Below are 21551 nucleotides of genomic sequence, written 5' to 3'. Positions count from 1 at the left end.
GATTTCTGAAATGACTCTGTCCAGCCAGAAGTAAACAGAGTATCTGAAATCTTTATCCCTCTGTTTCATTGCGCTACCATGACTTGCAGAGTCCAGATTGCTATGTTGTTCAAGCTAAGAAAACACCTCGTTGACAAAACTCTCCAGGCAGACACTCTCCAGTCCTGCAGTAGATCTCCTGGCTTTGCCTAGTCCTGGCAAGTCCTCCCAGAGTGCTGGCACTGGTAAAACTAACATCCAGTTGGCCAGGTACAGGAACAACAACCCTGCCTGAAGGGTCAGATCAGTTTGCAGAAGCCTGAGAGATGAATGAGTATCTAGGATCCATCGGACTGAACTGCTGGGTGACCTGGGATCTTCACTCACACTGTCACTAAAATACCCTCCTCCACTGCTTCAAGAAACTCTATACCCAGCCTGACCGCTCCCTCCCAACCATGCCTCTGCTAAAACCCACAGATGCAGTCCAACACAGTCCCGTGCGTACAGCAGCTCTACCGTCCTTCAACCCTCTGCTGACAAGCAGGAGGGGTCAGGGAGAGCCAGAATATGTGCAACCCACTGGAAAGAAGTTCTGCAAATCGATGCAGCTCAACTGTAGGGAAGAGATGCAGAGACACAGCAAGGCAGAGCAGAAGCAGGCAGGGTAGGGCAGGGCTGGCACAGGGCAGCACACGCAGGGTGTCAGATGAGTCTCATAAATATCATCAGAAATTAACAGCAATTTGGTAAAGTTTGCTATCATGGACATCATTGAGATTCATGACAGAAGTGTGATATCATTACATTACTCATCACTAGCAGATGATTCAGATACAACTGGTTACCACATCCTGACATCTGCCATTAAAACTCTGATTGGGAAGGAGGCACAAAGCATCCCACATGGCTTCTGTCCTCCATCTCCACTCTCGGCTGAAGTGCAACCAGAAACTTCTCGTTCACATAGTGATGCACGCCAGAGTTGCAGACTTCACACATGGGTGATGAAAGCAGCCACACATGTGTGTACTTTGATGTATGGCCGACCATTCTCAGACACTCCTGTGACTTGACCATATTCAGAATAACAGGATTGACTTTTGGCATGAGTAACTTGACACAGGACTCCCCCAGTGTTCAGTACTGAATTATACTGGCTATGATGGTGTAAGACATGATTTCTGTAGAAGTCACAAAATGCTCAGCTGACAAAACAGGACAAGCGTTAAGTCCAGAGCTTCAACCTTTTCCTTAGGAGCTTGCTACATGATAAACACTATCGAAGCACGAACAATCCAAAAGCCTTTCCTCCTACAATAGTCGCCCTAGGTGCTACTAGGTGCTTCAAAGGCTTTCTGTGTGATGGACAAGGTAGAGGTTCTAGCTTTTCTCAATAATAATTTTGATCTCCTGTGAATACGAGATGCCTCTAGCTGTATGAAATGTAGCTATCTTTTAAATCAAGAGAGAAGATAAACCTGTCTTGAGATGGATGAAAGCTTGTTTGTTCAGTTTGTTCAAGGGTATGGTAGACAGATTCCCTTTCTTATTCAGTACAAAACAATAATGAACAAAAACATCTTCTCTGAATTGTGTGGGATCTTTTTTTTTCTTTGGCTCTTGGGTATAGCAAAAAAGATGTTTGCAATATGTTTACATGAGAAGAGTCCTTGAGGAAGGACAGAGAGGAAGGACAGAAAGGAAGGTAGGAAAGGGAAGTGGAAGTAACAGGTGACCAGCTGTAGGCAGTGCTGAGACCCTTTCACAAGGTAGCAACAGACAGACTTAATTTGACTACATCTCTATTAAACCTATTGTTTTTGAGTGAGAATTAGCTTAACCATGGAGATGGAGGAGATGACTGCTATCTGAAGTATCTAATTCTTTGTGTGTGGACATTAGAGTTGAAAAAACTTTGAGTATGGTAATGATATGGCCTTAACTTGAACTGCTATATGTAAGAAGAAGATAAGAATTATTCAGTATTCAGTAGCTTATGTCTTCTGGTCAAACTGTCGAACACCAGCAAGGTGGGTTTCATCACAGTGGTATGCGCCTTGAATAATCCACCAGACAGCTGGACTGGGATTCCTTGCAATAGGTGTCCTCTGTGCAGATAACCTCACTGTAGATATCTAGATCTGAGCTAATCAACCACTTCCCTTCATTTCAGTGGAGAGAAATTGGCATTTTTAGGCTTTGTTTCATTCAGTTTATTTTAGCTATCAACATGGTGCACTAGAAACACATAATTCTCTCCCGCTGATTAAAAAAAAATATCTGGAGATCTAGCCCAGATACTCGTATCTACTTTTGATGAGGTCAACTCCATATCAGTGCCAATAACTGTTTAGTAAGAGACTTTGGTAGCTTTTGACAGTAAGAGTATATAACACATTCATTCATTACCTTTTTGAAGTAATGAATGACTATAACCTTTTAAGCCATACGCTACTCTCGCCTTGCTATTACTTACTTCAATTCATCCCTATTTTCTTATAGCATTTTGATTAGGAAAAGGATCAGTCTCTGGATATGTGCGGCCCAGATAGGAACTGTCACTCAGAAGAATGTAATTTTGTGCTTATTAGGTGCAAGTGCAACTGAAGGTGGACTTAGAATTACTCAAAGACAAATGTCAGTTACCTTGGGGGCCTGAAAGATCAATAAAAAGAGTATAAAGGAGGACAAACTAGCTTCCAAGCGTACATAAAGAACATTACCTGGAGAACTCTACTCATCCATTGAAAACTGTCTTCCTCTGTGGAATCTGGCCTTTGCTCAGCAACAATAACTATCCTTTCATCGTGCAGCACGCTCACTGAAAACACTGCTATTCTATAGAAGAGAAGGAGAGAAGAGTATTTAGTGCCAGGAGAGATGGAAAAAACCTGTCTTCTAAGTTAATCCTCCATAACTATGATTTTGTTATTTATTACTCAGACAACTGGTGCATCAATTAGCATTTTATTTATGGGGAAAAAGCAACAAGAACAGTTTTGGATAACTTCTGGAGGAGAAATAGGGGGCGCTTTGCTCTAGAATTAAGTAAATACGGGCATACTGTCACAGCAGGGTTGGAGAAGTGAACATTCTTGGGATAGGAAAGGCACTAAATTTGGGTGACACCAAGGTTGTTGTTAAGCTGTTATATAACAGCCAGCACAAGCACCTTCTTTGGATCCATCTTAGAAGAAAGTAATTGCAAGACCATTTCATAAGAGGTCTGCTGTGTGATCAAGTGAGAGCACATGTTACTGCATTAGGCTCTTCAGAGGTTTTAGATGTCTCCTGCTCAGTTTCAGCACATTAGGAAGGTCACCGAAGGAACCGCTGTCATGTTCAAGAACTCCAGTGTTAGGCATATTGGAAATGTTCAACTCAGACAGAAGGGATCTTGTTGAGTCAACACATTCAGAATTGACCAGCTGTTCAACTGGAAATTTTAATAATCACAGTTTCAGACCTTGGTATCTAAAGTCTGCCTCAACACTGTTGTTCATTTTAGTGGCCAGCCTAGCCCAAACCATGACACCTCTGCTGTCTCCTGGTTCTAGCAATATGAACAGCAATGGAGGGAAACCAGAGTGCAGATCACTGGGTCACTTACATCGAATCAAAGCAAAATAAGGACTTCTACATAATGTAAGAAAAGAAAGGATCAAACCTTCCCCTGTAGACAAATTTCATTGGTTCCACGGCCAGTGCTGTTGCTACAATGTCATCAGCATTATGTCTTCTTCCACTGACAACCATCAAACCATCCATTTTGCCAATAACAAAGACAAGTCCACCTGGTCCTATAAAGCCTAGTAGTCCAGTCCTTATAAAAGGATATTCAGTGATAGGGCCTCCAGAACTGGTCATAGGAAACACCTGTAAGACAGAGAAATACAGGTCTTCAATTCTATACACAGAGATCACGCTGCAAAATATTTCAGACATGCTCTCTTAGATGGCTCTTCTGAAATGAAGTAAATAGGTCGTTGGTGATGCTCTTTACTCTTCACTGACCATAAAGGGACTGTCAGGAAACTCCTGGACTAGCGTGTGCAATTTTCTGTACCTGAGTTCCAGCAAGTTCCATAAACATTTTCCCTAGCCATGGGTCTGTAAATCATTTATGACCTTAAAAAATACATATAAATCAAGATAAATAGTACTGGGGAAAAAAAAAGCTAAGCAGAGTGCAGCTAAACTGAGGTGCTATGTATAGGTTACAGAGAGATTAAATCGTAAACATTACAGTAGTTTCTTTGCAGTACCTCATGCTCATTTCCAGCACAGTTTAGAAAAATAAGGAGGCTAGAAGTGAAGCTATTTTAAGGTACTGTACATTAATGACTCTTGCAGCTGACCACATTTTTATCTAAGGTCAATTAAGTCCTCACAATACCCGTGATAATACCTTCCATAGCACGCCTAAAAGGGAAAAAACAGCTCTATACAGAACCTCTCTAAATGTTTGAATACCAGATGCATACATGACTTCCACGGGGCATATTTCTACCACTTTTTCTATCCTAACTAGCACAGCATTATCCTTCTGGCACGTGAGCTACTTTGAGCAGCATTCTGACACAACCACACTTCCCCGCCATTGCTTCTTTAAACTGAAACAGTCTAAAGGCAAGTTATTTAAGTTGATGGCAAGTAGAAGACCATGGCTATACAGTGTCCTTCAAGGCTCATCTAAAAAGAAAGGTCAAATTCTGCTGCCAGATGCCCATGGGTGACTCTTATTGAACAGATTTAATGCTTACACATCCTCAGCCGTAATTCATTTCAGGAACACAAAACTCTTTGACTCTCTACTACCTGCAACATGAATTGCACAGTAAAACAGGAAAGAGGCCCACTCGGAGAGGGCTCCTAAGAACATGCTTAACTTTAAAAATGAGAGGTCCTGCTCACTCAATGGCAATTTATCTGCTTATCATTAAGAATAAGTCTAAATCAGTCTAAATATGCTGTTAAACAGCAGACTCAGTTATGAATTATGAATGATTTTACAATTAAAGCAAGTACTACAAAATGAACGTAAGTACCTTTCTACCCTGAAATATGTGAAATCCATGATTATGATTCACACTGAGTATTGCCAATTGTACTTGTAGCACAGTAATCAGCTATCAACAAATTTCAGATCACAACAGCATAGCAGCATTCTGGCTTCAATCGTAGGATGGAGAATTGTATCCTCTAGTCTCCATTAATTATTTAATGTATAGTGTTTACAACATTCAGATCTGCATTTTGCAGGAGATATCAGTCATGTTTGGTCTATTAAAAATGGTAATACCAGAGCATTTGTTAAGGGAAATGTAAATGCATTTTTCTTAATTCTTTTTTTCTCAAGTAGTAAAAGAGAAAAGGATCAGAACTTAATAAAAATCTCAGCTCAAATCTTTTCAGTATTTCTCTGATTTGTTCAGCCTTTCATACTGGCTTCAGCAGAAGTTAATAATAATGAGTGGGCAGGTACAACACAGCTATCAATACAGCTGTCTGCACTGGAGCCGAAAACTACTGGAAAACAGATTCCACAAAGAAAAAAAGGCTTTCATCTAAGGCAATTCAAACAAATGCAATTCAAAAAAACGTGGGGACTAATTAGGAAAAGGTATCTGCTACTCAAAGGTATCTACAAGCCTGTAATGCTGGCTGCGTTGTGGAAATGTTGGAAGCTGCTTTTTAAAGATACTCAGCAGCCTTCCTGCTGTTTGCAACCATCCAATTCTGCATGTAGCTACCTCATAGACTTGTACACTATTACCTTTTGAACTTTGTCTTTCTTCCTGCTTTCCTTCTGATTGTTTCAGCCCTTGCTATCTCTTCTCAAAATTAAAGTAAAAGCTCTTCAGAGCCAAAACTAAATCCACATAAAGATCTACTACTGCACTTAATGAAATGGGCTTCAGTGCAGATTATCTGGCTACACTACAGGTCCCAAGCCACAAGCATTGATTACTACTGCCATTCTGATATTATTACTATCAATATTTTATGTCAAATATTATCTCGAAATAGCAAAAGTTAAAAAGTCATGATTTTATACAGCATTTTTTAGTCAGCTTACCTCAAAAGTATTTTTGGTCATGCCAGAGAGTCCATAATATGATGTACCCGTTGCAATAGCACATACACAAAGTTCTCCTATTTCATCTGTTTTACAGAGCTGAGGAATTCCATCTGGCTTCACTGAACACATTATAGCTAGAGGGAGAGCAAAGGACTTTAAAAAATATTATAAAATGAACTACAGAATCACATAAATGCCGTGGGAAAGACATCATGGTGGAGTTGACATAAACAAATAAATTATATGCAGACTAATATCTAACAGTCAGTTTCTCAAACATTAAGGTGTTCAATGTTATCAAATGTTATTTATTGTTGCTATTATTGTTGTTATTATAAATAATATTTGTACAAAGAATGCTAAGATCTTTATGTAAACTCAGTCTTTACACTGATAACAAAACCTAATTTGCCTTGCTCTCTAAAATTTCAGTTGATCCGTAATACTGCTGTCAAATGTGACGATGTTCCCAGTTTTGCATACTGAGGAACAGATTTGCCGCAGTCAGTGCAAAATGAAATATCCTAATGGAGTTCTTGATAATAATTGTACTGCCAGGGGTGCAGGCAACCAGGAAATCCACCTCTCACAAAGTAGCAAGTAACACCATACGAAAGATCACGATATTCTAGCAGACTAGTACGGTTGTTTTACTAAGATTTTATCAGAGCTCAGGCTCCCTCTCACCGGTCTTACAGGACGGTAGAGACAGCAGGAGCTAAACGGCAGGGATTAGAAAGCATTGGTCTGAGGAAGAAGCACTATTCTATGTGTCAGGCATGTGAATAAGAATCAGCTATGCTGCTTTAGCTGTAATCCCTGGAGCTCAAGTCCAGCATGTGTAGATTTTGCAGTTGGAAAGAGGACATGATGAACAAGGGAGACCAGAAATGAATCAGCACGTCTTTTAAGTACCAATGCAAAGAATAAACAGGAGTGTGTACTTTTATTAAAATAATCACAACGTAGTATGAAGTGCAAGATGGCACATCTATAATAATATCTTATATAATAACTATTAGACAGCAACCAATCTTATCTTCCTTTATTTTAAGTTGTTCAAATGAAATTTTATAAGATGCATCATTATGTTTTATTCCTTTGGTGCACAACAGACATTCTCTTATGAAAAACTATAGTATTATCCATTTCTAGTCTCTACATCATCTCCTTTAAAATCTAGCTCTCTTATGAAAAATGTTATCTTCATGTTTAGAAGCACTGGTTTCAGTTTGAATTTATCAGCAGAACTGCTCAGCCACACCTCCTCTTTCTAATAACTGGGTGATAGCGCAAGATCTTTGGAAAAACACTCCACAAGCCTTCAGATAGTAATTTTGTTGATCCTTAGCATAGGTTATGAAAACTTTCACTACCAAGTCTCATCTGGGTCAGGCTTATGGACATTTATAGCTTCCAGACATTGGAATCCAACTTTCTTATTTTCTGTACCAGTATCCCACAGTTAAGGACGGATGTCCTGATGTGGGGACAGGTTGTTTAAAGCACACCACTAAGGCGAGTAAAGACATCCACTGAAGTAAACAGAGAGGAGAAATCTCAGGATTTCCAAACCATGAAGTTTTACAAGGTAATGCTTTTGGACTGAAATGTTTTCAAGTACACATGTTCTAATCCCAAAGGTTGTGGCTTAGTGGCAAACTATGCCCACCTATGGCTTTCTGCAGCTAATTACTTAAATTGATGAACTACAGCGTTTCAAAGACAGTTCCTTACCTCCTGGCATCACTAAGCCAACATCCTGGACAGTCAGAACGGAAAGCTTTTCTTCAGAGTCCACTCGAATCACTCCATAAGTGAGACCATGCATGGAGAGAACTCCTCTGCCTGGTGGCTGATTGCTGTCATCTGTTGGCCTGCAACCAGGGGTTAGAACATCAGCGCACCAGCAGGCAGACGTAAGCATTTACTCATTCTTAATGGACTACTACTGCAAATACTCCACTATTTGGGAGTTTAAAACGTCATCTTTTTTTCCCTACTAGACCTGACAGAATCCCGTTTTTCAGCCATTTCTGAATAATTATGTCTGTTAACTCTCCCATTCAGTAGCCACCCACATATATGGGGCTGCAGAGATGAAAGTAACACCTAACATTTACCCATAACAGCTTGTATTTAATTTTCAGATGGATCTATAAAGATTGCTTGATTACCCAAGGAAAGGCCTTTTGCCTTGTTTTAAAAATACTGAAAGGCAGCACAGACAATGTGGAGGGAAACTGCACTCTAAATATTTGTAACTGATCAGTAAATAAACAGATAAACTCTCTATATGTTACCTATTTTGAGGCAGCCTAGAACTAGGAAACCAAGCTCACCTGCCAGACTAAAAGCCCAACTAACACACTGGTGTCAAAGTCAAAATTAGCATACAAGTATGCTGTATTTAAATCACAGATATGACTTCTCACTCCCAAAACTTACGCATTTAAAATTACTAAACCAAAGAAATTAGGTTGTAACAGATTCACTGCCAAGTACCTGTGGAAGCCGCAAGGACTTTACCGTCTTTATTTTAGTGCATATAATCGAATTTTTCCTATTCTAATTAACCACATGAAAATGGAAACAAATTACACCTTCATCAGTCATGGTCAACATGTTGTGGATGCAGCCTCTTTGTAACACCTCAGTTTGCTCAGATTCAGGGCCGACACGCTGTGCAATTCCACAGCATCAGCACAAGCTGCCTGTCAACTTGTTTCAACGTAAAACTGCCTGTTGTAGCAGCGGATACAATTATACCTACGCCGAGTGTGGACTGAGCAAACCAATGTTGACGTACGAAGTTATTAAGTCAGGGGAATATGCCAGGGCTTTTCATGTCTGGAAAGATTCTTATACTGTCCTGCATTTTAAAATGCAAAACTGGAAGCTAATGTGATGCTGATTTGAGTGTGGATAATGCATCCATGTAGAGCAGTCAGACTCCAGCTATTTTCAAGATGGATAAAACAGGCAATATTTAGTTCAAGATTCTGCATTTTTCCTAAACGCTCCATCATAACACAATTATTTTTTAACAGATAATGTCCTTTTATATGATACTTCTCCTCTGCTGTGCTTGAAATACTAGATGGGCCTTAGCCAATCATGCTCACGTAAGCCTTGCAGGGATCGGCACTATAAATTTCAATTAATAGGTTTTACGAGGCATATTTCTCAAGTGACGTTGTCAACGAAGAAGGATGTGGGCACGCTTGAAAATGCATTAGAGCATAACAAATGGTGCTAGTAAACAAGCAGCTGTGATAAATAACATTCCCATCATGTAAAAGGAACTTTCAGCGACATTATTGATCAACTTCCTCTCCTCTCATCCTTGCTCCCCAAAACACACATTTTACTGCTCACAAGAAAAAAGCTCTCCTGCAGGCACACACAGCTTCTCACAGCCTTCTAGGAGTAGCAGCCATCCAGACTTTCATCACGTGCCTCTTCTTGTGTTATTTATCATACCCAAACGCTGCTAAAAAGAAGAGTGGGTGCAGCTTTGAAAGACACTGGCTGTGCACAGGACAGGGGTGCACGGGAAGGACGCTGGAGGCACGAGGCCTGGTAGGATCACGTTGGAGGACTTGTCAACAGAGCTACAGTTGCTGTGGCCTGGGCTGAAGTAACAGCTTTGCCTGCGTTAGCAAGAAGCGCCATGCAACGGAAGCAGGCGTGCAGAAGGAAAGAGTCAGTGCCGAGGACCTGAGGTCCACAGGACAGGCATTTCAGAGCTGCTATTTCAGAGTACTTCTGGTATCCTGGTAGCCTGAGGTGGATCCTTGAATGAGACACCAGTTAACCATGCTCGAGTCTCCTCTGGCAGGCAACTGGCTATCTGACACCGAAGGGGAATGCAGTCAGAGGACCCGGACGGAGAAGTGAGGTGGGGAGCTAAGCACCCGACAGCACCCACACGTCCTCTTACAAAGTATCTTGTCAGCAACAACCCTGAAATATATAGTACCTTATTTTGTTGTGTGCATGACATCCACACGGGAACATCCCTAAAACAAGTTATCTCTGCCAAGCAGAAGGAGAGATATCACTTGGAAAGAAGATGAGATAGAAATAACTCAATTCCAATGTATTTATAATTTATTTCAAAGTTCACATTTTTTATTTTCTTTGCACATTCAGTATTTCTAATACTGGATTTGGAATTCTGTAAGACTTCTTACAAGACAAAGAAAAATCCTTTGATTAAGGTAGGAGCAACTAAACAAAGGTATAATTCCACCCACTTCATATCCTAAGTAAATTTAGCTTAAATCACCAGACAAACCTACCCCTTTAGTTTCCCTAACTATGGAATAGGGACAATGTGCATCTTCGTCAAAGCTGCTTTGTTCATACTGAGTAGCTGTAGAGAATTTTGAGAACAGTTACCACTACCATTTACAGATACAATCTATTTTACCATTATTTTTCGCCAGCCATTTAAATGGGAACAGACCTGTACTTAAACTTTTGCACTCCCTTAAGCAAGTGGGTTCAGACTCATATGCAATAAACCAAAGGGGAATACCATAAAGAATTATTTGCATGACATATTCCTTTAAATATTAGGCTTTCTGATTGAGCTCTAAGGCTAAAGCACCTATTAGTCTATTACTGACTGTCTTTTTTCTAAACTATAAGGGTATTTCAACTGAGAACTGGTTTTGTTACTCTTCCTTGTAGGAAAATCAGTAAAAATACACCATAGATTTTGAAAGAGTTGGGAGCGTTAACCAGGATCTCTCTGAATCTGTGCTCTGCAGGGAGTCATTTGAATGCGTACTTCAGCTGTAACTCTTTGGAACTTCTATGATAATGACTTTACTGTCAGTGGAGACGGCCTGAATAAAATGAAAAATACTAAAGCTCCCATGTTCAGCTGGTATTATCCTACCATTAAACAGACTTCAAAAAAAGGAGATACGTGTTCAGCAACATTCACTGTAGCAAGAACTGCTCTGTAATTACACAGCGAGGCATTGAAGATAAAAATGCTTCTTTTTTTTTTTTGAATTATCCACTATTTTATGTGCTAATAAATATTTTTATGTAAGCTCTCGATGCTAGTTAATTCGAAAATTAATCTCTAGTGCTTCAGATGGCTATAAGCATCGAGTTTAAGTCTAGAAAGGGCACGCCAGCCATCGTATGCTGAGATGCAGCGAGTTCTCCCACTTCATAGCCTGCGATCTGGGGCAGATTTTCCAGGGCTAGCACAGGAAATGAAAACTCTCTCTCGTTAATCAGTGCTCAGCACAAGAGATGTCTGCAGCCCTCCACCTCCTCTCTGCACTTACAAGCAAGAGCTCATTCCAAGGGAGTGAAGGTCTGCGCAGCCTATGGTAGGGAAACCCAACGCAAGGGAAAAACAACGTAATCCTTGGTATAAAGCTAAGAACAGGCTGGTGGAGCTGAATAAAGGGCTCTCTGAGACCCCGTAGTTCACAGAAAGACGAATAACCTGGACAGGATAAGTCCCTAATGGATAGCTTTCAGATGTTTTAAGTTAATAATGAGGTGGCTGAAAGTCAACCACACTCTTGGCCTCGTGTCTTTCTTCCTGTGATGTTTCATGGGAAAGCCAATCGAAAATCTAGTTAAATTTCACTTGGACAGTGTATTTTAAACGTTGTGGCAGGAAGTATTTTACTTAATGCTATTACAGTGCTTTATAGTTTTATATTGCGTGTCTTAACATGTGAAACAATATAAATGGCTGCAGAAATCTGAACTTAAAAACAAAGTGTCTACTGTTCAAGGTACAGCTTTTGAAAAACTCTGCCAAAACAGACAACAATTATGCCATTTACTGTGTGCTACAACACTCCTAACAGGTGACTGCTGCATACTGACGTTCATGTACACAGGGCTTAACAGTTTTATTAGAATTTATCCATTTTATTTCTAGGCACAGATGCCTCAGACTCAAGGGGCGTTTCCAGATGATTACTGAGAGTCTATGACTGGTTAAAAAGAGCCAGTCAGCCAAAACCAACCTGCAGAATATCATAATCCTCTTTAAACAGACTACTTTAAAGCATGATTTTCCTCAATAGCAACTCCACTTAAATTCCCATTTTTTAATTAATTTTATGCTTACGGTGGCATTTTTCCACTTCCTTTTACAGAATTAGCTTTTGCATTTCAGTCTATTTCATTTAAAATAAGATAAAATTACAGAAATGAGAACTATACTATAAAGCACTCAAGTTAAATTATTACGTTACAAATTCTTTTTGTATGCCTTCTTTGGACATAAACAAAATGAAAACTAAAAACATAATTCAGAAGCTAAGTATGCAGATTCATACTTGAATAAATTTGTCATTTCTTTTCAAATTACCACATATATTCTACAGTGGGTCTATTTCCAGTGGTGTCACACAGTACCTTCGAATAGCCACAGTGAGAGCTTCCGGTGAACTAGCGCAGGGACAAATGACCTCCTGTCTTAGACCTTTGCTTTGGAAGACATTGAGAAATGCATCACAGGAAGAAATAGACCCTGGAGTAAGAAAAAAAAAATCAGAGGAGAAAAATAATCTGATTTCTGAAGTGATGCCATTCAAACTGTAAACTTACCATTGAATATACAGGTTTTTCAGGAGAAAAAAATTTAAAAAGACCCATGTTCACTGGGAAAGAAGACATAGCTACTACAACTATATATATGTATATACAGTTGGGTAAACACCCAGTGAACAATGATTAATTTTTGAGCATAACATCTTTTCACTGTGCTTACACAGAAAAGCCATTACTTTTATATTTATAGTATGCATTTAATTACAATTTTCATTTTAGGATGAGGCAAATTAAAGATTTAATTTAGAAACTCAAAGCAAACTACTACAAACGAGCAGAACACCTATACGTTGGTATTTTAAATAATACAGAGAAACATTTCATACTATTAACTGTCATGATGTGATCCAGATGTGGTTCTCAAGAGTAGTATAAATATTCCTCTAAAATTCTCAATTACTTCTGCCTTTGAGAGCCACCACGCAGAAGAAATGTTCTAATCCTTTCTATAGCTTATTTACTTCAGTCTTTACACATGACTGACATGTTAAACAAAACTAGATTTACTGCAAATTATGTTATATGAAGTATCAAGTTTGCTTCAGGATTAGCTAAAGAAAAATACATTTTAAAGAAATCCAAAATTAATTACTGTTTCCATAAATACTATATAGTTTGCAGTAGCCAAACCCTGTACTTTGCAAATATTTTAGCTAAGATGACTGAATATTGAAACTTTAAACGTAAGATAGAAAACAATTCCTATTCTCTACCGGACTGCAGAAGCATAGCTTACATGGGTTTGCACCATCAGCCACTATTAGCATACGCAGCGAGGAAAGGTTGATATCTCTCTGATCTCGATGTGCCACCAACGCCCAGTGCATGTCTCTGGATTTTACACAGGCAACTTTTGCTGCAATAAGAACGGGAAGATTACTAATACCCCACATAAAAGCTATACAGCTGTATCATCAATTTGTACTTTTGATTTTGACTATCAAGCATACTTTTGTATATTCTTGTTCCTTACCTTTGTATTGACAGACTTTCTGTATCCATGACAGTGGATTCACTTTCATTAAGGAGTATGGAATACTTATAACATGCATCATGTTCATGACACTCTGAAATCAAATAAGATGAATGGGTTTTATACAACCATTGTGATAATTATTTATATTGTGTTCTGTGCAGGGGCATCTATGCAAATCACTCTATGTTTGTTTCATTGTCAAGGCTGGCATTGATCTTTCCCTATCTAGCTATCTACATTATGATGAAACAGACCCCCATTTTCTAATGCTTTAATTAAGGATTAAGGATTTAGACTAATCAGATCATAACTTTTAAGCCGTACTGAAAAAAAAATGAAACAGCTTTTCTTCCTATTTATACTCTAAGCCATTCACTTTTAATAGAAGAAGTAAAAAAACACTGAATGAACAATGTCTGTGTACTTGCTGTGTAGGTTAATATAATATTATTCCTAAGCCTGCTAAACTTCAGTATATATGAAGACTCTTTACTCAAAAGGACAAGCAACAGCAACATCCTGTCCAAAGAAATTAATTTTTGTCAAGACTGAAAAACTACTAACGCTAGCTGGGCATAAATTGTTGAAAAGACAGCAGACAGAGAAATTTGAGTCACAGATTAAGCAGAAGTCAATTTATTTTAACAGAAAATAAATGGAAGAGGTTTTTTATTCCTTCTCCAGGTGAGCTAATTTCAGTATTTTCAACAAGGTCATGAGAAGTTGCAGGAAGTTTAGAAAAAGCAGCTGAGTGAAGCCAATGACAGATCCAAAGCCGATCTCCCAGCCTGAGGCAGTCAATTGCTTTAGTGATTTCTCAAGTGTTAGTGCTAAACAAACAGACTGTAAATGAGCTGCTGCTTTACTTCTGTTACGATTTAGAAACATCTTCTGAGGGTAACACGTCTCCCCTCATAGCAGCTCAGGTTAAATACAGTATTTGTTTTGGAAAACCTAGGCTTTAGAAAGTTGTTCCTCACACAGGTCAAGTGTCCCAGCAGATTAGTCATCTAAAGACTTGCAGAACTGCAAAAGATAATTCTCCTTTCAGACTGGCACAAATGTAGGTATAGGAAGAGCACTTACAGGGAAGTCACAAAAAAAATGAAGTTTGTACTAAGATTAATAGCAAAGGAAGGCATAGAAAAGCTCTATTAGATGCTTGCTTTCAACTTCAGTGATACGGTTTTTTAACATGAGATACTTACGAGCGTTAAGCCTAATAGACCATTTTTGCTTCAGACATGTTACTGCTGCCCTTTTATATTACAAACAGTATAACACCGCATGGAAGAAGTATATTGGATTCCTGGGAATCATGTAGGGCCTGTACATCCTGGGATCCCCAAACAGCAACCCTTCAAAACTTAGTATCTGTTCTTAAAACGATCACTGAATAATAAGTATTTTGTCAGTCACTGACTGCAGCAGCACCTTTGGAAGGAATCCTTAAAAATATGCCAATCGTCTCCCGTGTCAGTCGAGGAAGACATTCAAACAGGAAGTAGACAATTTCATAGAATTACAGAATCATAGAATACCAGGTTAGAAGGGACCTTGAGGATCATCTGGTCCAACCTTTCTTGGCAAAATCACAGTCTAGACAAGATGTCCCAGCACACTGTCCAGCTGAATCTTAAAAGTGTCCAATGATGGGGAATCAGCCACTTCCCTGGAGAGATTATTCCAGTGGCTGATTTTTCTCATTGGGAAAAATTTTCCTCTTGTGTCCAATTGGAAGCTCCCCAGGAATAACTTGTACCCATTACCCCTCGTCTTTTCCATGTGACTCTGTGTAAAAAGGGAGTCTCCGTCTCCTTTGTAGCCACCCTTTAAGTACTGGAACATGGTGATAAGGTCTCCCCTCAGCCTTCTTTTCTCAAGGCTGAACAAACCCAATTCTCTCAGCCTTTCCTCACATGGCGAGCTTCCCAGTCCTTTGATCGTCTGTGTGACCCTTCTCTGGACCCTCTCCAGCCTCTCCACAGCTTTTTTGTAAAGTGGGGACCAAAAGTGAACACAGTATGCCAGGTGTGTCCTGACAAGGGCTGAGTCGAGTGGGATAATGGCTTCTTTATCTCTGCTGGTGATGCCCTTGTTGGTGCAGCCCAGCATCCTGTTGGTTTTCTTTGCCACAGCAGCACACTGTTCACTCATATTGAGCTTGTTGTCCACCAGGATCCCCAGGTCCCTTTCCATAGAGCTGCTCTCCAACTGGGTAGATCCCAGTTAGTGCTGCACTCCTGGATTATGTTTTCCCAGGTGTTTTCCCAGTTTAACCTGTCCTTGTTAAGCTTCGTAAGAGTGTGAGTCCAGTCTTCCAGCCTATCTAGGTCTTCCTGCAGGGTGGTTATCTCTTCTGAAGCACCCCCTTCTCCACTCAGTTTGGTATCATCAATTTATGCAATTTAGAGTAACAAAATTACTTTAATGTTATCAAAACCATCTGTTGGTGGGAGTTTTGATAGAGAAGCTAGTCAGTGTCAATATAGCTATGCCATTGGATCATATCCTTACAGAGGCCAGTACTAATTTAACGTTGTTTGTCCTTTAAAGTTTGATCTCAAAATTATGCAGCAGTAAGATCAAAATAACATGGTAAGAATGGAGACAGGGTACTTGACATGCTGGATAAAAATACATTGGCATCTTTACCATGCTTATTATGGGTAAGGGCACCAGCGGAAGATCATGGGTTTAAGTCACATATTTTTTGCTTTCAAAGCAGAAAAAATTGTCTTAGAAGAAGCAGTAGGAGATCCCAGTTTGTGATAGTAATAAGCATAATAGGTTAGTTTATTTTCAAATAGTCACACAAAATAAAAAAACATACTTACTGTAAGAATCCCATGCCATAAACCAACATCCTTCTTGAAATCTAATACATTCACAATTGTTTCAGCTGTCCAACAAAAACAAAACAGAGTTTATTTTTTAGACCATGGCATTGACCCAAGGCAAACCCACTCAAAGGAAGGAAGCTTCAGTATAACATGACTGATGACCTCAAAGCTTAATTTTCATAGTGAGTCTCCACTGCAGGATTTGTATTGGCTAGGACATTATTTATACCTCTCACAAAGGTATTTTAAATGTGTGCATATTTTCTAAAACCAATAAAAAAAAATCAGTTTTTTAAATCTAGAAGCCTTTGACACAGATCTATTTAAATAAGACAGGAGCCTGGTGAGAAACAAATTACAATTCACACTTGATTTTAAGGACGAAGCAAGGGAAGTGTACTCCATACCTTCTGTGTATCCACATGCCTGGGTCAGAGCTTGGCAGTGCGTCAGCAGTGCAATCCTTGTCACAGTCACCCCAAGCACGCTTCCATCTTTACATGTTTTGTACTAAAAAGAAATAAGCAGGGAAAGTCAATGTGCAATAGTTGTCCTATTTCCATTATTTAATAGCTATGTTTAAAGTGTTTCCTATGTAGGTGAATGATGGACACATCTAATGACTCTATTTTAAGAAGGCAGCAGTATTGAGGAGTTTGGGAGGCATTTTTTTGTTAAAAGACACTTTTTGCAGACAGGCTGCTCTTTTTGACTGAAGCATCCCAGGCTTGATACCAGAAATCCATCTGCTGTTTGAAAACAGGCATTATGGAAAAATAATTCTAACAATTCTGATCACGTTAATGACTAAAGGACTGGCTAGATTTAGCAGAGAATAACCTAGTTCAGTCTGCTCAGTGTCCACGTGTTAGATTTTATAGGCCAACCAAAACCTGAGCTTCTCCTTTCTGCGTCTAACAAGGCATGGGATAAGGGCTGACCGTAGAATTCTTGCTGGGTGCTGTTACAGTAATCTATACGCATATAGTCTGAAAGACACAAGCTCTTTGATCAGAAGAATATGAAAGAGTCATGAGACAGCCGCAAAAAAAGAGGCGGGAGACCATTGCTGATGATTGCAGTAATTTTTGCAACTTTATGCAAGAGTCTGAAAACTATCAGTGGCAATTAAAGTAAATTAAACATTTATCTTTCTCCATGATGAAGATAATCAGCAAGATTGAAAATGGAGGCTTCTCTGCTTCTCTAGCCCAGTGTTCTGACTGCACGAAAATAGGAAATACCTTTGCTCCATTCACTTAAACTTATTCCCTTTGAATAATCATTTAAATTCAACACTAACATCACTGAATTCAAAGCATTTGAGTCTATGTAGAAGTGGGAACAAAGAACGGGAAAAAAAAAAAGAGAAAAATTAAACTTAAAAGCATCACTAATTTTCCCTTTCTGACGCTGGTCTTCCGGGGGGAGTGTGACTCACAAAGCACTAAGTGACAGGCAAGCATTTGAACAAGAAGTTCCTTCTTTTTCAAAGGGTCTGAAGGTTGGGATATGACAACTGAAGCTTCACTGTGAAACTTGCCATCTAGACATCTCAAGGCTAGTGGGCAAGCCCACACTGTGAATGAGACCGAGATCGGTCAAGGCAAGTTTAATATAATATTGTGGCAGCCACACAGACGACATAAAAATATTAACGTTAGAAACCCCCAAAATGCAATTTAACATTTCATTAACTTTTCTGAAATCAATATCCAGTATAATTTATTAGAAAATATTACTTATTAACAAGCTATAACAGGATGTTCTTTGCTTCTGTGACTAGTGAATGAATAATGATGTTTACCTAATCCAGAAGTGCCATATGCAATGACTTGAGGAGAAGATGCATCTTCATTAACTCACCTCAATGTAAGCTGTGTCATTGTTTGCATCCTTGATGTGTGGGAACCAGTCACGAGGCGGCTTGGAGAGGTGTTTGGACTCTGTGACAAACCACAGCAGCTTTGGCCAGCCTGAGGTACAAAGAAAAGTCAGCTTTTGTTGAGCTTCTGCCGGATGAGACAAGACAAAATTCTTCTTTGCCAGTTTTTTCCCAAATGCCTGTGTCACCATTACCTAAACATTGTTCTCTTAAACCTCAGCGCAGCACGGGAAAGAGGATTTTCCAGAACTGCTTTCTTAACATGGCTATCAAGCACCAAGGCCTTCTTGGACAACCCCTGAAGAAATGGCTGGGCAGTTTAAGGTGTTGTTGACCCACATAGTTTATTACCACCCTGGTGTCAGAGGTTACTGTCCCTACCGCTTAGCTATAGGACTGAACTGTACGAATGCTTCTCATTTGCTACAGTCCTAGGTCTGTTGGTTTGATTTCGCTTGTGGCCACAGATGATCTCGGCAGCCTGGCTGAGCCAGCAGAGAACCAAATCAGGAGCACTCACAGTGCTCAGCAGCCATGAGGCGGGAGCAAGATCTCTCCCAGCCAGGGACTCCCAGTGGGGGCAATCGTGTCCCAGCAGCCACGGCTGCTCCCGGGGCAAGTGTTTCATCACAAGCCTGATCCTCACCCACTACAACTAAACAAGTGACTGTTGCTGTAGCAAATGACCCATGATATCCATGATTAACAAGGGTTAGCTTACCTTTAAACTGTGGTATCTCCCCTGTGGGGCTTTTAGGCAGTCCTTTATGGCATGCGTCACTAGTCAAGGCCACAGTAACTCCACAGCTTCCCAGCAAAAAGCCTATTTGTTGACTTCCTGCATCCTAAGAGATGACAAAATAAAAGCAATACACAGAATTGATTAAAAGTGATTACAGGCTGAAAACGTTATGTCCTTGGGCACATTATCTTGAGAGGAAAACAGTCTCTTTCCTTTAAGCAACTTAGCAGATTAGCAAAACTCATTGTACATTGACAACCTAGATGATAGCCTCTTGTCCGTTACAACATAAATCACAAAGAGAACTGAAGCCATCAGATGGCTCCCACTCTCATATTTCTTCAGAAATGATGAGTGGCTGGGAGGGTGGCTGACATGCCAGAGGGCTGTGCCTTCCAGGGGGACCCCTGGAGAAATGGCCCAACGGGAATCTCACCAAGTTCAACCAAGGCAAATGCAAAGTCCTGAGCCTGGGGAGGAACGACCCCTTGCACCAGCGCTGGCTGGGGGGCTGACTGGCTGGAAAGTAAAGGACCTGGGGGTCCTGGTGGACACCAAGTTGAATGTGAGCCAGCAATGTGCTCTTGCACAAAGAGGGCAAATGGTATCCTGTGTTAGGGAAAGTATTGCCAGAAGGTTGAGGGAGGTGATCCTTCCCCTCTACTCAGCACTACTAGAGGGGAAGTGCTGAATCCAGTTCTGGAATTCCAACTATAAGACATGGAGCTAATGGAGAGAGTCCAGCGAAGGCCCATTATGATAATTAAGGGACTGAAGCATCTTTGCTATGAGGAACAACTGAGAGAGCTGGGACTGCTCAGCCTTGAGAAGGTTTAGAGGGGTGTACATGAGTACACATCAATGTGTACAAACATCTGAAGGGAGGGCGTAAAGAAGATCAAGCCAGGCTTTTCCCAGTGGTGGCCAGTCACAGGACCAGAGGCAATGGGCACAAACCAAAACCGAAGAGGTTCCTTCTGAACATCAGGAAACGCTTTCTTACTGTGTGGGTAACTGGCACAGGTTGCCCAGAGAGGTTGTGGAGTCTCTGTCCTTGGAGATCCTCAAAAGCCACCTGGACATAGTCCTGGGCAACCTGCTCTACATGTCCCTGCTTGAGCAGGGAAGCTGGACCAGATGTCCTTCAGAGGTCTCAGTCAACCTCAACCATTCTGTGATTCTGTGATGATTCTAGGAAATAACATGGGCTATAAATCCTTCCACCTGGAAAAAGCTTTCAACCCTTAAGATGTTATGATGGGCATATAGTGGTGACAGTATCACTATTTATGCTGATCTAACCTGGTTTGTCAATAGCCATTTCATTGAGTAGTTACAGGCACATTTCAGAAGCACTACAGATAGACAAGTGCCCATTAGAGAAAGCACATAACATTTTACTTTCATCAAGGGGATATAGGCAGTGAGGCTAAAAGGTCATGTAATGATTTTCAAGTCTAGGCCATAACTGTTCTTTAAGAGATGCTATACTTCTGCAGCATTATGTCTGCTTTATGTTTAGTGTCTTGTCATGATTCTTTCATGAACTTTACATCTATCCACTAGGCTTTTCAACAGAGCCTTAGATGTAAATGCATGTAGAAATACTAACCCTTTCTTCACAGAATGATTCTACAGAAAATAGCCTACAGAGTCTTAAAAGATCAAATTAAAATATCTTTCAAATCAACCATAAAGCACACTTAACCATGGAAGCAACCAGAAATACAGAATGGTTGCCTTAATCTATTGATTTATTCAAAGCAAAACTGTATGATAGAAGGAATCTATCTGACTAATTTTTAATCCAATTTTTATGTAGCCAAATAAAGCCATCTAAAATGGAGAAGCAATGAGAACAGAGGAGAAACAAAAGCTTGTTTTCCATACCACCTCAAAATATGTATAAGGTAGCAATTATCAGAACTTTGATAGCTGAGTAAATAATGTGGGACAATAAACTGATCTGTCAAAACTATGCTATGTAGCTCCTTCCATCCGGAATTACTGCATTTGCTTTTGCATATAAAACCAGGAAAAACTGTCAAGGTATTTTTTCAGAAAGACTTTTTAAAATTAAGCTTGTGCATCATCATTTCCAATAAAAAACCAGACAAGGAAAGTAGCTTTTGAACAACAGAGAATAATACTAGCATATCCATGAAGAACATTTTGGGGAGCATGCTGTTGACTCCATCGTACCTGCACCAGGGGAGCTTAGAGGACAAAAAGGGCTTTGTCAGGCATTGCTGTCCTCACTGGTGCTTGTGTTAGCTCATCCATATCCATGTTTTAAACCCCTGGGACAAGTGCTTAGCCAGACAGGATCCTGGTTCAACATTAGGATGAGACCTGGTGTCTCCACTCTTGGAGCCTGCTCAACAGAAGGAAATGTGGGTACCTGAACAGTGCAGGAGAAATGGCTCTCCTTGGAGGTCCCT

General features: G+C 40.0%; 1 protein-coding gene across 4 annotated transcripts in view; it reads right to left on the bottom strand.

The window, feature by feature from the left end:
• The window catches only part of DIP2C (disco interacting protein 2 homolog C), a 325425-nt gene that overhangs the window by 67978 nt on the left and 235896 nt on the right, over nt 1–21551 (bottom strand). For all 4 annotated transcript variants that reach the window (XM_054193647.1, XM_054193648.1, XM_054193649.1 and 1 more), the window contains 11 exons: nt 19090–19213; nt 18350–18459; nt 16891–16993; nt 16478–16542; nt 13638–13731; nt 13401–13520; nt 12470–12584; nt 7802–7941; nt 6062–6198; nt 3650–3858; nt 2706–2820 (listed from right to left, as the gene is read on the bottom strand). In XM_054193647.1, the coding sequence (XP_054049622.1) occupies nt 2706–2820; nt 3650–3858; nt 6062–6198; nt 7802–7941; nt 12470–12584; nt 13401–13520; nt 13638–13731; nt 16478–16542; nt 16891–16993; nt 18350–18459; nt 19090–19213 (1332 nt within the window). The remainder of the gene's footprint in view (nt 1–2705; nt 2821–3649; nt 3859–6061; nt 6199–7801; nt 7942–12469; nt 12585–13400; nt 13521–13637; nt 13732–16477; nt 16543–16890; nt 16994–18349; nt 18460–19089; nt 19214–21551) is intronic.

Source organism: Rissa tridactyla, chromosome 2 (assembly GCF_028500815.1).
Source record: "Rissa tridactyla isolate bRisTri1 chromosome 2, bRisTri1.patW.cur.20221130, whole genome shotgun sequence".
NCBI lineage: Eukaryota > Metazoa > Chordata > Aves > Charadriiformes > Laridae > Rissa > Rissa tridactyla.
The sequence above is the reverse complement of the archived record's forward strand: the minus strand, read 5'-3'. Positions and strand labels throughout refer to the sequence as shown.